General features: G+C 35.9%; 2 protein-coding genes across 6 annotated transcripts; one reads left to right on the forward strand and one right to left on the reverse strand.

The window, feature by feature from the left end:
- Window positions 1-978: 978 nt before the first annotated feature.
- LOC7460847 (trafficking protein particle complex II-specific subunit 130 homolog) lies at window positions 979-13,136 on the forward strand. Of its 3 annotated transcripts, XM_002316887.4 has the most exons (21): window positions 982-1,179; window positions 1,264-1,493; window positions 1,604-1,785; window positions 2,373-2,556; window positions 2,899-2,989; window positions 3,685-3,845; window positions 4,429-4,518; window positions 4,630-4,788; window positions 5,046-5,107; window positions 5,279-5,369; window positions 5,760-5,923; window positions 6,068-6,281; window positions 7,318-7,863; window positions 7,965-8,177; window positions 8,280-8,673; window positions 8,784-8,874; window positions 9,024-9,108; window positions 9,307-9,496; window positions 11,189-11,487; window positions 12,463-12,553; window positions 12,650-13,136. In XM_002316887.4, the coding sequence occupies exons 1-21, from the start codon at window positions 1,116-1,118 to the stop codon at window positions 12,823-12,825; spliced, it is 3,777 nt and encodes a 1,258-aa protein (XP_002316923.4). In that variant the 5' UTR covers window positions 982-1,115; the 3' UTR covers window positions 12,826-13,136. The 3 variants fall into 3 exon arrangements, with proteins under 3 accessions (XP_024437212.2, XP_002316923.4, XP_024437211.2); XM_024581444.2 differs by lacking the exons at window positions 11,189-11,487; window positions 12,463-12,553; window positions 12,650-13,136 and having other exon boundaries at window positions 979-1,179; window positions 9,291-9,489; XM_024581443.2 differs by lacking the exons at window positions 982-1,179; window positions 1,264-1,493; window positions 2,373-2,556 and having other exon boundaries at window positions 1,652-1,785.
- LOC7460849 (probable disease resistance protein At4g27220) lies at window positions 13,020-17,209 on the reverse strand. 3 transcript variants are annotated; one of them, XR_002976815.2, is made up of 3 exons: window positions 15,459-17,209; window positions 14,165-15,349; window positions 13,020-14,015 (listed from the first exon to the last, which is right to left on the reverse strand). XR_002976815.2 is itself a non-coding variant. In XM_024581446.2 (3 exons), exons 1-2 carry the CDS (start codon window positions 17,207-17,209, stop codon window positions 14,224-14,226), a joined length of 2,877 nt encoding a protein of 958 aa, XP_024437214.2. In that variant the 3' UTR covers window positions 13,020-14,015; window positions 14,188-14,223. The 3 variants fall into 3 exon arrangements, 2 of the variants coding, with proteins under 2 accessions (XP_024437214.2, XP_002317519.2); XM_024581446.2 differs by having other exon boundaries at window positions 14,188-15,349; XM_002317483.3 differs by having other exon boundaries at window positions 13,020-15,349.
- Window positions 17,210-18,844: the final 1,635 nt, after the last annotated feature.

Consider the following 18,844-nt stretch of genomic DNA (forward strand, 5'->3'; position numbering starts at 1 on the left):
ATTAATGGGAGTTAATTTCTTATTATTTATTTTTATATTCTCCCACTCTAAAAAAGGATTATTTATTTAGAGCGTGTTTGACAGTGTGGTTGCGGGTGCTTTTCAAATAACTTTTCGTGTCAAAATGCATGTCAATGATGTTTTTTTATTTTTTAAAAATTATTTTTGACATCAGCACATCAAAAAGATCCAAAACGTATAAATCATATTAAATTTTAGTAAAAAAAAAAATTAAATTTTTTGGGAACGCAGTCACAGCCGCGTTCCCAAACATTGTCTTAGGAGTTTTAGCTCTGTTAACCATAGTTATAACTTCTCAATCACAAAATTAGTTTGCTGTTGTTTTTTTATGAGCACAAAAAATTGAATTTGAAAAAAAAAAAATCTAACATTCTACTTCTAATTGAAAAATAAACTGATGTGTTTTTTTCATTCATAGAATTTTAATAACGTAAGAAATGTTTTTTTTTGGGATAAAATTTAAGAAATTATGTATAATTGACAAGATATATATTTCACTCTAGCAATTTTAATCATTGTATATAGCAATTCCAATTCCAACACCCGAGACAAAATTGCATGACAAAATAAGTAAGGCAGGAAATGTTATTTTTTAAAATATTTTTTATTTAAAAATATATTAAAATAATATTTTTTTTATTTTTAAAAATTATTTTTATATTAGTATATTAAAATAATCTGAAAACATTAAAAAAATATTAATTTAAAATAAATAAAAAAATAAAAAAATTTTAAATTTTTTCAAAAACTAAAAATAAATACACTGTTAATAATGTATAATCAAAGTATATCCCGTGATCGGACATCATAATTCCCACCACCAAACACCATCCATCATGACCCCACACATAAAAAAGACAGTTGAGCAATCCAACGGCCAAGGCGTCAGATCCCAATCATCAACCATTATGATTTATGAATCGCGTAGCACTAGATCCCGGGACTGTGATTCATCCCCAACTTCCCAGAGTAAACGTACTTTTAGACTGAAAATAACACCAAGCAAAGCTCACTTCCTCTCTCTCTCTCTCTCTTCGATCTGATGGACTCCTTTGAAGGATAAGAAAAAAAATAAAAATTCCACAGATCCAACGATGGCAAACTACCTCGCTCAATTTCAAACTATCAAAAATAGCTGCGATCACATCGTCATTGCAGGTAACTCTAAATAATGATTCGCATTTCCTGATCAGTTTTCTGTTTTCTGTTTGATTGATTTATTTAGTGTAATGTTTTTGGCAGTTGAAGATGTGAGTGATTTATGGCCGAACATAAAATCAGGATTCGATGAGAGAGTTCCAATTAAAAGAGCTAGTTTAAATAACAAGACTCGAAATCCAGTTCTCGTAGAGAATTTTCCTTGCGAATTTATATTAACTACTGATTCAAGACTCCGCAGCCGGTTTCCTCAAGAACAGTCTTTGTTTTGGTTTCGCGAACCGTACGCTACTATTGTTCTAGTCACTTGTGAGGTATTTGCTTAATTAAACTCGCCATTTGACCTAAATTTTTTTATTTGTGTGTGTATATATATATATATTTCAAAATGATTTATTTTGCGTTTTTATTTTATTTTAATTAGGATCTTGATGAGTTTAAAACGATACTTAAGCCGCGGTTGAAGTTAATTGTGCAAAATGACGAGAAGGAATGGTTTATTGTGTTTGTGTCGAGAGCGCATCCGAGTAATGATAATGCTGTTAAAATGGCGAAAAAGGTTTATGCTAAGCTTGAAGTTGATTTCAGCTCGAAAAAAAGGGAGAGGTAAGCATGTAGCTGTAGGTCGCATTTTAATTTTACTTTGATATTTGAGTTCTATTTTTATTTTTTTATTTTGATTCAGCTGGTGCATTTTGTTATCTGGATTTGTCGTGCATTCTTAGCTTTTCTTGAGGTATTATTTGTTGGAATTTTTTTTTGTTTAATTTTTTAAGTATTCCGGTAAAACAATATACTTTTGCTTCATTTGAAAATTTGTGATGTTTTGATTTTTAGATATGACTGCTATTATCCTTGAATTGAAAAAAGTTGTGATGTGTTGATATATTCATGCATTATTGTTTACTTGAATAGCAATTGTGAATGCTGGTATCATGTTCATCAACATGAGTGATGTAAATTGGGTTATATGACTGGAAATGCAAGGCCAAAACTTAAATTAGTTTATACACTGACCATTGCTCTAGTTCTCTTTAGCTGAATATTGCCTACACTGACCTTTGCTCCAATATTGCACTATTTTCTTCTTTTTCGTTCTCTTTTTCAGAAATGCTTTAGTCTTGGTGGTTGGTGTTATTCACAAAAGGTCTGGTTTCCTTTTTGTCTGTTTTTTGAACATGTGAATTATCCAGGTGCTGCAAATATGATATTCATGGCCCTGAAGCAATTTTTTGGGATGATTTAGAATCGAAAATTATGGAGTGTGTCAGAAACACACTGGATAGGCGTGTACAGTTTTATGAGGATGAGATACGTAAGCTCACTGAACAGCGGTTCATGCCAGTCTGGAATTTCTGTAATTTCTTTATATTGAAGGTTGTTCCTTTTCTCAAATTATTTCAATAATCTGATAAAGGTGTTATAGCTACCAGCAGAAATGCCTGATTTGGATTTAAACTGTTGCCCATTTTTTCTTTCTTGTTTATATTTTATTTATCTTGGAAAAGCATATCTATGAAACATTGTCTTATAGTAGCCCATCATTTCTGTTTGTTCACAAAATATCAGTATTGATCCCTAAGAAGATCCCTATACATGGGGAGGCTTAACTCTAAGAAATCTTTTAGTTCCTTGTAGCCATGTGCCTCAGTCATGCATAACATTTCTTCAGTTATTCCAGCAATTCTTCCTACCTCTAAATATATGTTCTGTTCTCAGGAAAGCTTGGCTTTTATGTTTGAGATGGCTCATCTTTATGAAGATGCTCTACGTGAATATGATGAATTGGAACTCTGTTATTTGGAAACAGGTAAGCATGTGTGTGCCTGTGCCTGTGCCTGTGCTGTTGTTGTTTGCATGATTTTCCTCCTTGTTTGTTCAAGTACTCAAAACATTTGTCATTCTTCACTGTTTTCAAATTATATTGTAATAGTAATCTTACTTTATTTCTTGTAGATGAGATATTCTTTTTAATAATCTGATACTGCTATATATGTCTATATTTTTCATGTTGAAAGTTTCGTAAAAAATCAAACTAGTGTATTCTTATTGTATTTTGAATGATATATTAAACTGTAATTAGCACTGATCACATGGTCATAGATCTTTTCTCTGCACATCATGATTTCAAATTGATAACTTAATCTTTTGTGTCATGTATGTCTGGGTTTTCTAACCTGAACCTTTATCCTAATTTGTGTTTTTGTTTCGTGTCTAAATTTTTGTACTTGTTGACAAATTCAGAGCATGAATGATAATATTATAGCAATATTTCTGTAATCTTTGATAGAAGCACTGTAACTTCTTGTATTTTACATTTAGGTGTTGAAGAAATATTCAACACTGGAGCTTTCTGAGCCCTCATGATCACTGCTTTGAGTTTTCTTCATACTTATGATTGTTTATATACTTGTAGGAGTATGTGTTTTTAGCATTGATGAATAGCTGAACATTTTATGCTTCCTGAGCAATAATGGACCAATAATTTATACAAATTTGATGCAGTTAATATGCCTGGAAAACAGAGAGAATTTGGAGGAGTAGACCATGGTGATGATTGGGCAGCACTGCTTAATCCTGAAAATAAGCCATTGACGCAGATTGTTCAAGATGATTCATTTAGAGAATTTGAATTTAGGCAGTATCTCTTTGCTTACCAATCAAAGGTATGGAAAGCTGAGAATTATTTCAATCCACTAAAATGGTACTATGATGCAGTTAATTCCAGAATGAAAGAGAAATATTTCTGATTGTTTGCTTTATCAACCACACAGATCTGTTTGTCTATGCCCCACTGCTTTCCTTGAACTTCTTTTTTCATAATTAATTTTCAGGATTCAGTAGTTAATTTAAATATTGCTCATTAGTTGATTTTTGTCCTTATGATTCATAATTGAATAACAGTTTAAGTGGATCTTGGATATGTGCTTGTATTTTTTAAATGCTATTGTTCTGCCCCTCCTTTGTGTGTGTTTGTATGTGTGCTCACATGACCTTTATATGTGCTTGCACACTTTGTGAACATGCTTACACGAGCACGTGCACAGACGGCCTCTGTTCTGTGTGGAGTTTTGGTTGATTTGTGTCACAAGAATCAGTTTTGTAGCCATTTGTTTGAATATTGCATGCTATAGTGTTCTCACACCAAAAGTTCACAAGAGTTTTTCGCCATTATACATTACTCTTCAAGGAATCCAGTTCAATTCCTGGGATTTTTGCTTTAATCTAATTATTCTGTTGGACTTGCAGCTTTTATTCAAGCTGAATCGTCCCTTTGAGGTTGCATCAAGGGGTCATTCATTTATAATTGGCTTCTCAAAGGCCCTCACATTGCATGAGGTATATGATGGTTGTTTCATTAAGTAGTTGCATTGCTGGGTTTTTTTACCATAGTTCAGAGGATTTTATTTCTGATCTCTCTTTTCCCTCTCTTATTGGCACTCCTCTTAGAATATGCTACCTTTTTGTATGCGAGAAGTTTGGGTAATAACTGCTTGCTTGGCTATAATCAATGCTACTGCTCCTAATTACGATGGACTTGTGGCACCTGACATAGAAAAGGAGTTCTACCGCCTCAAGGGTGATCTTTATTCTTTATGTCGAGTTAAGGTAAAAAACTTTCTTCTTTTGGCTCCATTTTCTAAGCAGCAAATGGTGCTGCATCCTTTACCTTTTCAATATTTTTTTCCTGTATGAACCTATTCTCTTTTGTCAAAGCAAGAATGACATTTGAAAAAAAAGAAGATTTTTTTTTTTGTGCCAGAGACTTGGTACTAAGACTATTGTGCACGACAGTTGTGTTCTTTTGTTACTTCAAATTTTGCTACAGAAAGGGGTTTTATGAAATGCAATTATGACTGTTGCAGTTCATGAGGCTGGCCTATTTGATCGGATATGGAGCAGATATAGAAAGAAGTCCTGTCAACAGGTGAAAAATCGAATTATAAAGTGCAAATCTACTTGTCACCTCTTGTTTATATTCCACTTGGTCCTGTAACTAGAAAGTAAATTTTTCCAGTGTCAAAAAGTTATAATTGAGCTATTTAATCGCATTCATGTTTTGTGTATCTTTTAAATTATTTTCTTTTATTTTTTACAGTGCCTTACTCAGCATGCTACCTTGGCCCAAGCCTCTGGTTTGGCCATCGGTTCCACCTGATGCTTCCCCTGAGGTTCTTGAGAAGGAAAAGGTACGCTTTAGGATGCCGTGTCCAAATTTGAACCAACAGAAGGGCATTGGTATATATTTCTCTTATTTGTTTGTTTGTTTGTTCTCTTACTGTAGGATTGTGTTATTACTGTAGTTTTCTTCTATTTCATACATTGTTTACCTCTTCTGCTAATTACTAAGGGTGACTATCACGAAGTTTGTTGCTTCTAGATGATATAACACTCTTACAAATGAGTGAAAAGGCAATTAATGGTATCTCTACATGGTGAACCCAATTGATAGCCAAACCCAATTGGTAGCTAAACATTTTAGTCCAATTTCTTTATGCTGTAGTTTTCACCTGTTATGCAAAAAATGGCTATTTAAGTTTCCCCTGATAGAATTGACGACCATGTTTATCTTTGTACAGGTGATCCTTCAAGCTACTCCTAAAATCAAACACTTTGGCATCCAGAGGAAGCCACTGCCTCTTGAACCTTCTGTACTTCTGCGAGAGGCTAATCGGCGAAGGGCTTCCCTTTCTGCTGGGAATGTGTTTGAGATGTTTGATGGCCGCCCAACCTTGATTGATGGGTAATGGACTTGGGAATTGAGGCAATATAGTACTATGGGTTCTCCAAGAAGCAAATTTTTTTATTGATATCTCATAATCTTTCATCATTTCTTTTTTTGGTGCATGCCAATTTGATTGTTTATCTAATTGATACATAAATACAGATCAGCTTCAGATGCTTCATCAAGGACCCCCCTATTAAAGAAAATGAATGCGATTTCTATGTCGCGGACTAATTCTTCACCCGGAACTTTTGATGGTTCAGTAGATCGACCTATGAGACTTGCAGAGATTTATGTTGCTGCCGAACATGCTCTGAAGCATACAATTTCTGATGCAGATCTTTGGAAAGCTTTGTCATCTGTAGAGGAGTTTGAGGTATCTATTTAATCCAACATTGACACAGACATGCAATTTTTTTATTTTTTTTTGTGAATGAAAATTTTCTTTAATTGAAAGGAACTACGTAGGAGCTCACCCTACTACGAAGCAAACAAAACAATAGAAAAAAACTCTAGAGCAACTAATGATTAACAGAGTTGCTGAAGTTCATCTGGCACAACTATATCTAGGATCGACAACAGCTTGCTGGAGAATGTTCATTTGAAAAGGCCTGAGCTGCACTGAATAATGACTTGTGCAATCAGAGCTGCATTACCTGGGCTTTCTTCTGTCTCTTTCTTTCCATAGAACATGCACATATCTGCACTAAGCTAATCTCATCACAATGGAAACTAAAATCTTTTGCAAAAGTGCTTAGCATATCATCAACCCAATTCCCAGAATGTCTATTTGCAGAACTAATCTGCAAAATCTTGCTGGTTATTTGAAATTACTTTTCTAAAAGAGTATTGTTTAGACTGCTTGATCATCCTGCAAAGGATCAAGTACCAACTGTTAATTGAAATCTTAACTAAAAGAAGCCAAAGAAAGAATTGCCATTGTAGACAGAGACCTTGCCACAGCAAACCATGTGCTTTTGCTTCAAGTTCTCTTCATTTCTGTATATTCATTCATTTTAGTTTTGTGCTTTGATTAAATGCAAAACCTTCTAACCCATGGCATTGTTGTTGTTAAATATTGGAATTCTGTGAACTGCCTACTTCTGACAAGATATTGTCAGTCAATGCCTGGAAACTTTGTGTTCAATGGTGAGCCATAGCTATATTGTTAAAAAGATGCATGAGTGATGGAAGATTATTGCTAGATTAAGTTATTTTCAGTGCTAATAGAATGCCAAAAGTTTCAACTGATTTTTCATATTCTTAATAGAATTGAACAGTTGGTAATTCTGAAAGAGATCAGTTCAACGTTATAGTTTGGTAGGTTGTGGATTTTAGTGCTTAGTGGTGAACGTGCTAGTTCATTACCCCCCCTCCCTCATTTCACCAATTTTATGTTCTTGTCATGGCAGCAAAAGTATCTCGAGCTAACCAAAGGTGCTGCTGACAATTACCATCATTCCTGGTGGAAAAGGCATGGAGTTGTTCTCGATGGTGAAATAGCAGCTGTTTGCTTTGGGCATGGAAATTTTGATCTAGCTGCAAAGTCTTATGAGAAAGTTTGTGCCCTTTATGCTGGCGAAGGATGGCAGGAATTATTGGCTGATGTCCTTCCCAATTTAGCTGAGTGCCAGAAGATGCTAAATGATCAAGCTGGCTATTTAGCATCTTGCGTGAGATTGCTGTCTTTAGATAAAGGTTTATTCTCAACAAAGGAGCGCCAAGCATTTCAGGCCGAGGTTCTTCGTCTTGCACACAGTGAGATGAAGGACCCTGTGCCCTTGGATGTTTCATCACTGATTACGTTTTCTGGAAATCCTGGACCTCCCTTGGAGTTATGTGATGGGGATCCTGGTATTCTCTCTGTAACTGTTTGGAGTGGCTTTCCTGATGATATAACTCTTGATTCACTTAACCTCACTTTGACTGCTACATTTAATGCTGACGAGGGTGCTAAGGTACAATTTTCTTGGACATTGATAGTTGTTAATTGATTCTATAGAGCAGATATGATATGTACAGAATTCTTCACAACTCAAGAAACTTTCTCACATTTCAGGCATTAAGGAGCTCTACTGCCACCATACTGAAGCCTGGTAGGAATACCATTACCCTTGCTTTACCTCCTCAAAAACCAGGTTCCTATGTCTTGGGGGTTCTTACTGGGCAGATTGGTCAGTTGAGATTTAGATCTCATAGTTTTTCAAAGGTTGGCCCAGCGGACAGTGATGATTTCATGAGTTATGAAAAACCCACTAGACCTATACTCAAGGTATTGGTTTTGTGTTTCATACAAGGACCATGTGTTCTGGTCATTCCATTTGGTTAAATAGGTGCATTGTATTGCTTATCTAATAAAGCCCTTCTTTCTTAGGTTTTCAAACCAAGACCACTAGTTGATCTTGCTGCAGCTATTTCATCTGCTTTACTGATAAATGAAACTCAGTGGGTTGGGGTTATAGTACGGCCTATTGACTACTCTCTCAAAGGTGCTGTCTTGTATATTGATACTGGTCCAGGTCTGAATATTGAAGAGTCGCATGTCATTGAGATGGAGACCCGTGTCAATATATCACAGAGCAGTGCTGAAATGACAAACTCTAATGGCACACAAAAGGATTGTTCTTCAGCTTCTAAAAAAGAATTTCAGCAGTTAAAACTTCAAGATGGTAGAATAGAGTTTCCTGCTTGGGCAAGTGATGTAAATTCTGTTCTCTGGATTCCTGTTCGTGCAATCAGTGACAGGCTTCCTAGAGGGTCATCCTCAGGTGATAATAATGATTTTCAGCTTTTTGTTGAGTCTATAAATTTTTGCATGTATACTTTCTGTTGTATCCGATGATGTTCCTGTCTTGTAATATATTTCCTTTTGTGGCAGTCACCCCTCAGAAACAAAGCAATCTAGATGGCATGAGGACAATTGCTTTGAAACTTGAATTTGGAGTATCCCACAACCAGATATTTGAAAGGCATTGTCATTGTCCATCACTTCCCTGATTATACTGCTGATAATATGTTATTTTATGTTTTTGTTTTTCTCATTCCCTCACCTATAAAAAGTATAAAATATGTTATTTAATCATCCAAACATGAAAAATCATATTGCCTTGATCTGCAGAACTGTAGCAGTACATTTCACTGATCCTTTCCATGTGAGCACACGTGTTGCAGACAAGTGTAATGATGGTACTCTGCTGTTGCAGGTATGCTGCAAATATGTTAAGCTGGGATGTTTGTTACCCACCAAACTGATGCATTCTCAAACTGTTGACATTTTGAGGGAGACCATCTTAGCCAGTTCTTATTTCATGCTATGATAGAATTATAAATATCACAAATTATATTTATTATGTTCCTTTTCAATTTCATTTGAATTTCAGAATAGTTTGTGTTGCTTCCAGGTGATACTGCATTCCCAAGTGAAGGCTACGTTGACCATATATGATGCTTGGCTTGAGCTTCAAGATGGATTTATTCATACTGGACAAGGAACTGGAAGACCAACTTCAAGCTTCTTCCCGCTCATGATTTCTCCAACCTCTAGAGCAGGAATCATGTTCAGTATTCGCTTGGGAAAAGTAATTGACAAAGGTATAGATCTTTTTATTGTATTTAAAAAGAATTTCTTGTACTCATAGCTGGTCCTTAGTCAAACATACACCTCATTCATTCACAAAGCATGCTATTATGTTGAAACTGTGCATTGAGCTTTTAATGTCATTAGTGCTATGTTTGTTTCCCGGAATTCACTTTCCAGGAAACCACTTTCCAAACTTTCTTTTGTTTGTTTGCCATTAGAAAAGTTGGTCAACGGAAAACACTTTCCAGTCAAAGGAAAATTTGGCTTGGTTTCCAGGAAAGTGTTTTCCTGGAAAATTTGGGTGGAAAACACTTTCCGGAAGTTGTGAAAAATTTAGAAATGTCATATTATTTGCTGATTATATCAAATTTGATCCTCAAACTTTTGATTGCCATATATATTTTGTTTTAAATATTTATTTTTCAATTTCATCTCTTAAAATTTAGTTTTTATATTAACTTTGGTCCTCATTTTTATAATTGTTATTTGCTTTTTCCTTATCATTTTTTTATTGAAATTTTTAATATATCAAATTTGGTCCTCATTCTTTTGATTGTTACTTATTTTATTTGAAATAATTTATGAAATGTTGATTATTATTATTTTAATTTCTTCATCTTTTATTTTTTTTATTTGATCTCTATTATTTTGATTATTATTTATTTTATTTGAGATAATTTATGAAATTATATTTTTTTTCAATTTCATTCTCATTCAACTTTTTAATTTGTAAGATTTGTTCCTCATTATTTTAATAAACTTGAGAAAAATAAAACATTAATAAGTTATTTTTCAGCTTATTTTCCATGACATAATCAAACACTGGAAAGTGTTTTCCAACTTATTTTTCATTACACTACCAAACATCAGAAAATAATTCACTTTCCCGGAATTCACTTTTCAAAAGAAAACTACTTTCCAGCAAACAAACGGGGCCTAGGAGAGTGTCTTGCTTAGTCATATTTACTCATGGAGAATTTTCCTGTTTTCTAGAAAACAGAGAAATCATGTTTACTGATTATTGTTTATCGGAAATGCGTGTTTTCAATTTTCTAGGAAGATTGAAAAATACTGTAAGTTTCCAAATTCTCCACTTTAGGAAATTAGCGCCTTGTTTGGTTCGTCAGTTAGTTAATCTCTTGACCATTTATCCTTTTAAGGACAATCCAAAGAAGGCCCTTGTTTTCAATTTCAAGAGCTATTAATTTGTGGACGCAATTTTTAGTTTTCTTTGGAGGAATTATTTTAGAACAAAGATGAAAAGCAGATATGGAAATTGGAAAATTGTTTTCTGAAAAGCAAACACAAATGTTTTTAGTCATTCTATATTCTTTCCCACCTTGCTTTTTCTCCTTGTTTCTTATTTTGAGAAAGAAAGGTAGTCAACTTGTTCTAATGATTCCGCCTCTGGTACACTCTTATGAACCTTTTAATTTCTTCTGTTCAGGGGTAAAGCTGTTCAGGGCTCTTGTCATGGAGCCCTGAATGATTTGATGTCAAGATTGAACATTTGAATTGTTTGTATCCCCTAGCTGTGGTTTAGTCAGGATAATGTTGTACTTCTTGGTTTCAATTGAAGTTTTAATTTTCCCTTCCTACATTTGGCTCTTGTTGATACACGTTATGTGCACACTGCATACTTTCATCGGTTGCTTTTTTGTATTTTCAGTGCATCATGTCTTAAAAATTCTCTTGGATTACAGATGAAGTGGAAGCACTGCAGACAGAGAGCATACTAAATATCCGATATGGAATTTATGGTGAGCGAACAAACGGAGCACATCCTCCTGTTTCCGTGGATGGCATTGAACCTGAGGATGCCAGGCAGGACTTGCTATTCAAGAGTGCTATTGTACTGCAGAGACCAGTGCTTGACCCATGCCTGGCTGTTGGTTTTCTTCCTCTTCCTTCAACTGGCCTCAGAGTTGGACAACTCATCACCATGCAGTGGAGAGTTGAAAGATTGAAGGGCCTGGAGGACAATGGAATTTCTGAACACAATGTAAGTCTTGATGGAAATTTAAAATAAGAAGTTCCTGCAACTATCATGAAGTTACAACAACATTTTCTCACATAGGTGTTATTGTCGTGATTATTATATACTTGTTACTTTTGTTCTTTTTAGTGCAAGTATTAGTCATGGTATTAGTGTTAATATTAGCACTGGTTTTACCCGCAAGTGCTTATTGCTAATGCATCACAGGACTAAGCAAATTCATTGTTCTGTTATCTCAGTGTATTTGCTTTAGTCATTTCAGTTGGAGTGGTATATTACCTGTTCCTTTCCCTGAACTGAGAGGAAAAAGAGCATTGGCATGGTCATTGTTGAATTGGATGTGATTTGTTGCCCTAAATTGCTTATATATTTTTCAAACAAAAGTTGCAGTATTTATTTATTTATTTATATATTTGGTACAAGTTGCATATATCTCGAACCCTTGTTAGTACTGTGATTTTTATTTTTGGTTTTCTCGCCTCCTTTTGACATCCCTTCTTTCTGAAACTGGGAAAGAAAAGCCAATGGATTTTATATTCTCAGTTTTGAATTTTTGCAATTAAAAAACTTTCATTCACAAAGCATTGCTGTTTCTCTTATTTGAGATGAATTTCTGTTTGCCTGCTCTTTTTTTCTTTTACTTTTTCCCCCCTTTTTTGCTCACTCATCTGTGATGCAAAAATTTTAAAATGGCTAGAACATATGATTCTACTGTTTGTTGCCAATTCTTTTTTTTTTTTTTTTTTCTCTGCAATCAGCTCAAAGTTTAGTGTAATGAATTCAAACTTTGATGATATCACTGCTGACCTTTGTTTTCCGGGGACTCCTGATGTCAGACTTGAGATGTTAAAATCTCGAGAGAATGTGAGGCAGAACATAGGAACCTTGCAATTCTCACCTTTGTGTATATCAGTTAGATGATGTAAATCATGTTGTTCCATGCAATGAATTCATAAATACTCTCTGCTATTTGTGCAACAGGGTGAGGTGCTGTATGAAGTCAGTGCAAATTCTGAAAATTGGATGCTTGCTGGGAGAAAGCGCGGACATGTTACTCTCTCAACAATCCAAGGTTCCTAAACTACTTCAGTTCTGTCATCAATTTTTGTTAGATGAAATATGTAGTGGCTTACAGGTTCCCTTTTCCCGTTTCCTTTATATTGGACAGGTTCAAGAATAGTCATCTCAGTATTATGTGTGCCGTTGGTAGCTGGTTATGTCCGCCCTCCTCAACTTGGGCTACCAGATGTTGATGAGTCAAATATAAGCTGCAATCCTCCTGGGCCCCATCTGGTTTGTGTCATGCCTCCAGCTCTCAGCTCCTCCTTCTGCATTCCGCCTTGATTGTTATTAGTTGATGCATTCCAGTTATTCTGGAAATGGTCGGATAGCCATTTCAATTCAATCAAATTACAAACACGGTAATATGTTAAGCATCCAGTTTTGCTTACCCTGAAACCTGTAAATTTGTAAGTTCCCGAAAGTTCGAGAATCAAGAACAGTTAGTTGAGTCGGAGTGAATTTTGATAGGGTTAGGCTTCTTTTTTTCTTAGTAGTGCCGTTTGCTATGTAAAGTCCTTGCTTTTGTATAGTGGAACTTCGTATTCACGTACACCATGCAAATCAAAGCCTGACAGAGTCAACTTTTTATTTCTCGTTCATTCTCCCTTTTTTCTTTTTGATAAAACTATATTAATGACAATTTTTTTTAATTTTCCAGGATACATTGAATTTACACGACTGATATGGAGGTTTTGCAGATATTGCTTTATCTTCGAAACAATCGTCATTTTTTAGTCTTTCGAACAGAGGACAATACACGAATAATAAGTGACAAATACTGTTGTTGACTTCTAGATGGAGATAATGGCTTCTTCCATCCTTTTGTTGATCCCTTGCCATTCGTGAGAAGCTCTTTGCAGCTTCACTTCCAGTTCTGGAATTAACTATCCGTGCGTCAAAGCAGACTTCTGTCTCATCCATATCATATCCTTGCCGTGGGTGTTCTCCAACCCAGTTGAGCTAAAGACGCTTTTCCCATCCTGACACTCAAGTATACATGGTTTACAAACCCTCCAATTGACTCTATGAAATCAGCACTTTCCCCAATCTGCTCTACGTAAGGAGCACTTTTTTACAAGGGCAGCATTGTGAAGTGTGTCAAAAAAAAAAATAATAATTTGTTACCAGCCATGATAGTTGCTGAAATTACAGAGATAAGCAAGACAGCTAGCAAGGGAAACTTATTTGGCCTTTCATCCAAGCAATTTTAGTTTTACAGCCAAAACTTAAGGATTTTTTTTTTTTTTTCAGTTCCTAGAATGATCACTTGATGCCTTCACTTTACTTTCTCCGGAGGCTTTGTTCCTTCTCCACACTTGGCCGATTGTCCTTTAGTATTGCTTTAATTTCTTTAACGCTGCATGCATCTCTTCCCAATTTTATTTGCACGTTCTCCCCAAACTTCAATTCTTTAGGTTTCTGGTGATCATTCCAGGGGAGTGAGCTTGGTTGCTTCTCAAATCTCTCTAGACCTGCGATAAAAAAATGGCGCAAGTGGGAGTGAGGAATGATAAAATGGAAAAACCAGTGGAAGGTTGACACTTGGACGTACTAACAATGTTGAGACTGAAATGAGACAGATGAGGAGGAAGATATCTAGAGATATGAATTAGAAGGATACAAGATACAGAATGAGGGCCATGCCATGAATGTGGTTCAACTGCCGGCCTTCTTCTCCCACTAATAATACAAAGCCTCCTGTAACACACAGAGGGGCTGAAGGACATTCTTGCTGTTGGAATTGCCCCACTCCACTCGTTCCCACCACTCTTTCGGATATGCTTGGATTCTTCGAAGAGGTATTTGGCCAATGCCAAGGACCGGATCAAAGAGGGGAATCCTCTTAAGCTCTGGGCAGTTGACCACAAGAATCTCTTGTAGAGAGCCACAGATAACTACCCCATGGAAAATGCTCTTCAGCTCCGGTAAGTTGCTTAATTTCAAAGCCCTTAATTTTGAGAGATTGGTAACTGTGTTGCGGTTGCTGCTTCTATTGCTATCTTTAACCATAGTGCCTTCTTCTTCCTCCTCTATAGCTATTATCTCCTCCATTTTGTGACAGTCATCAACTTCAATCACTTCCAAGTTTTTGAGATTTGGCAACAAGTCAAGGGAGAACAGATTCTTCATGCTTGGACATGCACCTATTGTCAAGGATTTAAGATGGGCAAAGGTAGAATTAGATTGCAGTGGCGGTGTAGCAGATCCTTCTCTTGTAATGAGGACAAAGAAGTTCTTCAAAGTTTTAAGGTATAGAGACTCAAGTCTTTCAAATATTTCTGGGGAGGATTCTGACTTTGAAACTAAGCACTCTATCCTGTCACACTCCCACATCACGAAGGACTTTAGTGAAGGTGCATGTTTAAATGGAGAAACATCACATAAGCTTCTTGCATCATGGCATCTTCCAATTGACAAAGCTGAAACATCTTCTGGGAGCTCAAGGAACCTTCCTTTTTCACCGATATTGCAATTATTCAGCAAAACTTCCTTGTAAAAGACTTCCTCTGGTGTCATATAAAGTAAATAATCCATGGTTGGATCCACGCCTAGTTGTCCTATTAGGAAGAAATATGTGATTAGAGGTTGGCTCACATCTGGAGATTTGAGGTACTTCTTGAAGTCAGAAAGATCACAGAATTGGTATCTCAAAGTTTCCAAGCTCTTCAAACATGCCATTTCCTCTACTCTTTCGGTCTTGAAAAAGCCCATTTCCCGGTTAATGCTGAGGAATTTTAGACAGGAGAGGTTAGGCAATATACCAGCAGGCAACTCCTTCAGATTGTTTCCATGAAGATTAAGATACCTGAGATGGTGTCAGCATATTATCCAAATGATGTCAGTCATTTTATCCTTTCTCACACAAGCTATTTCAGATTCAATGAATTTTCATCCATGTATTTCACTGTCGATACCTGAGATTGGACAGCATTTCCATGCCTTGAGGCAGTTCTTCAAGTGCAGTATAGCGGAGATCCAATTTCCTCAACTCCCTAAGCTTTGCTAATGATGGTATATGCCTCAGCTTCTCACACCTTCTGAGATATAATGCAGTGAGATTCACTAGATCAGAAAAGGAACCTGGCAATTTCGGGATAGCAGTACTTGATAGATTAAGAACCTTGAGCCCTTGCAAATGCTTGAAAAAGGAATCTGCAATCATTTCTAGCTCGATATTTGAGTTTAGAAATAATGTTGAAAGTTTGGGACACATTGGTGAACAACTAGAGGGAATTTCCTTGAGGCGATTTTCCATTAACGAAACTCTCACAAGATCCTCTTTCCACTCATCCTTGCCTGGTAATTCTTTTAGTCGCTCCCTAACTTCAACCATGATTGGGGAGTTCTCTCTGAGTTTCTGGAGAGCCATATCTCGAATCAAGTCATGCATCTTGAAACATCTGTAGTTTTCTTTTCTTATATAACTTTGCAATAAGCAGGCATTTTCAAGATTGTTAAGCATAGCCTGACCTTTATCAAATTCTGCCTGCCTGCTCTTCATTGGTTGAATTATCCCCTCATCAATCAAATACCCTATCAGGTCCTCTCTATCCATAGTGAAACCCTCTGGAAAGAATGCACAGTATAAGAGGCACTGTTGCAATGCTGAGTCATTCAAGCGCATGTAACTAAATCTCAAAATATGGAATACCTCAGGTTCCATGTCATGTGGCCTAACTTCTGATTGTTTCAATTCTGTCAACGCATTCCTCCACTCATACAAGTCATCCACTCCCCTCATGCTTCCTGCCATTGTTATAATCCCAAGTGGCAGACAAGCACATTCAGCTGCAACCAATTTTGCCATCTGTTCAACTTCAGGAGAGAGTGCAGCATCATGCCCAAGTTTCTCCTTGAACAAAGTCCAAGCTTCTTCCTTAGTAAGAAGCTCTACTTTGATTCTCTCTTGGCAACCCATCCGCCTGCAAACTTCCAATGATCGAGTTGTGAGAATCAGCTTGCACATGTTCACTTCAACAGGTATGCCCACCTTTTCTAGATGAAAATGATTCCACAAATCATCTAGAATGAGAACAGATTTTCCCTTTGCAACTAATGCTTTATACAACTTGGCAGCTCTTTTCTTCTCATCATCTTCATTTGAAAGATTTAAATTAATAGCTTTGGCAATAAGATACTGCAATTTACTGATGCTAAAATCTTGTGATACAGTAATCCAAAACACATGCTTGAAAGAAGTTGGTCTTTGTAGAAGCTGATTATGGATATGCGTTGCCAATGATGATTTACCAACACCGCCCATCCCATAAATGCCAATACTTGAGACTTCATCCTTCATCAACCAAGACCAGATCATCTCCCTATTTTTGTCAAAACCCTGACCTGCCAGCTCTGTTGTCAGTAATGCTTCTCCTTTAGCTTTATGTGTATCAAGCCCTTCAGAAACCCTACTTTCGTCGGCAACCATAATGAAGCCATCCGTCAAATCCTCCACTCCCACATCTGAAACATCTGTCTCTTGCCCTTCCGACGAAACTCTACCTTGGTTGATAAGCATATACCCTTCTACAGTTATGCTCTCTGTCAAATTTTCTGTGTCTAAAAGATCTCCTCCTTGCCCTTGAGAAACTGTTGATCTACCAGCTTCATCAATAACCACCAACTCCCCCCCTCTCATACTCTCTATCCAATCTTCCATTTCCATATCTGGAAGACACTGTCCTTCCCTCAATTCTTACTCTATTGTCCGAGCTTCCACATCTGGAACGTAGCTTGTTGGGATGGAATTCGGTTTTTTTTTTTTTTTTTTTTTATCAAATGCTTGGTAGGCTGCTTCTTTATAACATCAAGGGGTACATTTCCACAAATATTAAACCCGTGCCCTTTTTCTCCTGACAATTGATATTTGACCCTTGAAATTGAAGTTTCTAAATTTGCACTTGACACCACCACCGGTCCACCACCACCATTTGTCTTCGCAAAGTTGATCACTGTTATACCTTCTTCTTTTGTGGGCCCTATAGAGTACAGACAGCAAACCAGCATTCATCCCCGAAAAGTGAAAACTATGACTCATAGTGGAGGTTTTTCAATTTGTTTTTTTCAAAGAGGACAAACCTCTAAAGAAAAAGGTCCCCCAATAAAGGAGAGCGTTCGAAAAGATCTAAAAAAATTCAATTGTTAACACATTATTAAAAAAAGTTGGAGGATGAGAAATCGAAACCTGTTTTCATGAGAATAGCATGGGGTAGAGTAGACTCATCCTATGGACACCCAAGTTTTGGAAATTAATTAAACCAGCCCTTGTACTTCAACTTTGGACTTATCAACCCATAAACTTTTGATACGGGGTCACATATGAATTAAAAGTACCGGGCTTGATTTAATCAATTTCCAACACTTCAGAAAGAAAACTCATTGGAATCATTCTTATAAAACCTGGCCTGATCTGACCTGATCTGGTTTGTTGATTTAAGATCAAGGACCTTGATCCTGTTTTACAAAGCAAAAAACTAGAGAGAGATAAAAGGGAAGTTGTTGGTTTGTATTGGTGTTTTTGGCAGCGAGTATGGTGGAGTCTAGTGAATTGCATGATGATTGCGAGAGAGATAGAAAAGAGAGAGGCAGATGAGAGGGAAACTGTTGGTCGGAGTTGGTGTTTTTGACGATCAGTATGGTAAAGGTTGGTAGCTAGGGTTTTATGTTTTGAATTATTTTTTATTTTATTTTAAAGGCTTTTTAATCATTATTTAGAATATAACAACAATTCTATAGATAATTTGTTTTGTTATTGATTCTTTTGACGCATGTCAGTGAAGATATAAAATATTATATGACTTTTTTAAGAGAGTATCTCATAAAAAAAAATTAACACTAAAAAAGAAAATCTAAAATAATTCAAAACATTTTCTTTTCGTTTGCTATTTAACTTTTTTTCTTGAAACACTTCTATTTATCGATCAAGGACCACATTGAAACTATTTAAAAACTAGATGACAACTTTGCAAAAATTTAAACCATAGAAGCCATAGTGAATATTACTAAATTAAATAAAGACTAAAGTATAATTTCTCTTAAACAAATTATGAAAATGAAAATCCAAAATACTCATTCTTTTCATTATTGTTTTAGGACATTAAACAAATGAAAAATTAGAACTCGAAATTCTAAAATAGTCACTCTCTTAATTTATATATAATTAGACAATCCATGAAAATTTATTTTTGTCAAAGATATATGTAACCTTTTCATCAACCTAAAATTCTCAATTCCTTTATCTTCCTTTCCTCTCTTGGCAGCTTCACCCATATTTTGTCGAGTAGACTTAGCATTTGGAAAT

Source organism: Populus trichocarpa, chromosome 11 (genome assembly GCF_000002775.5).
Source record: "Populus trichocarpa isolate Nisqually-1 chromosome 11, P.trichocarpa_v4.1, whole genome shotgun sequence".
In the NCBI taxonomy this organism is placed as follows: Eukaryota; Viridiplantae; Streptophyta; class Magnoliopsida; order Malpighiales; family Salicaceae; genus Populus; species Populus trichocarpa.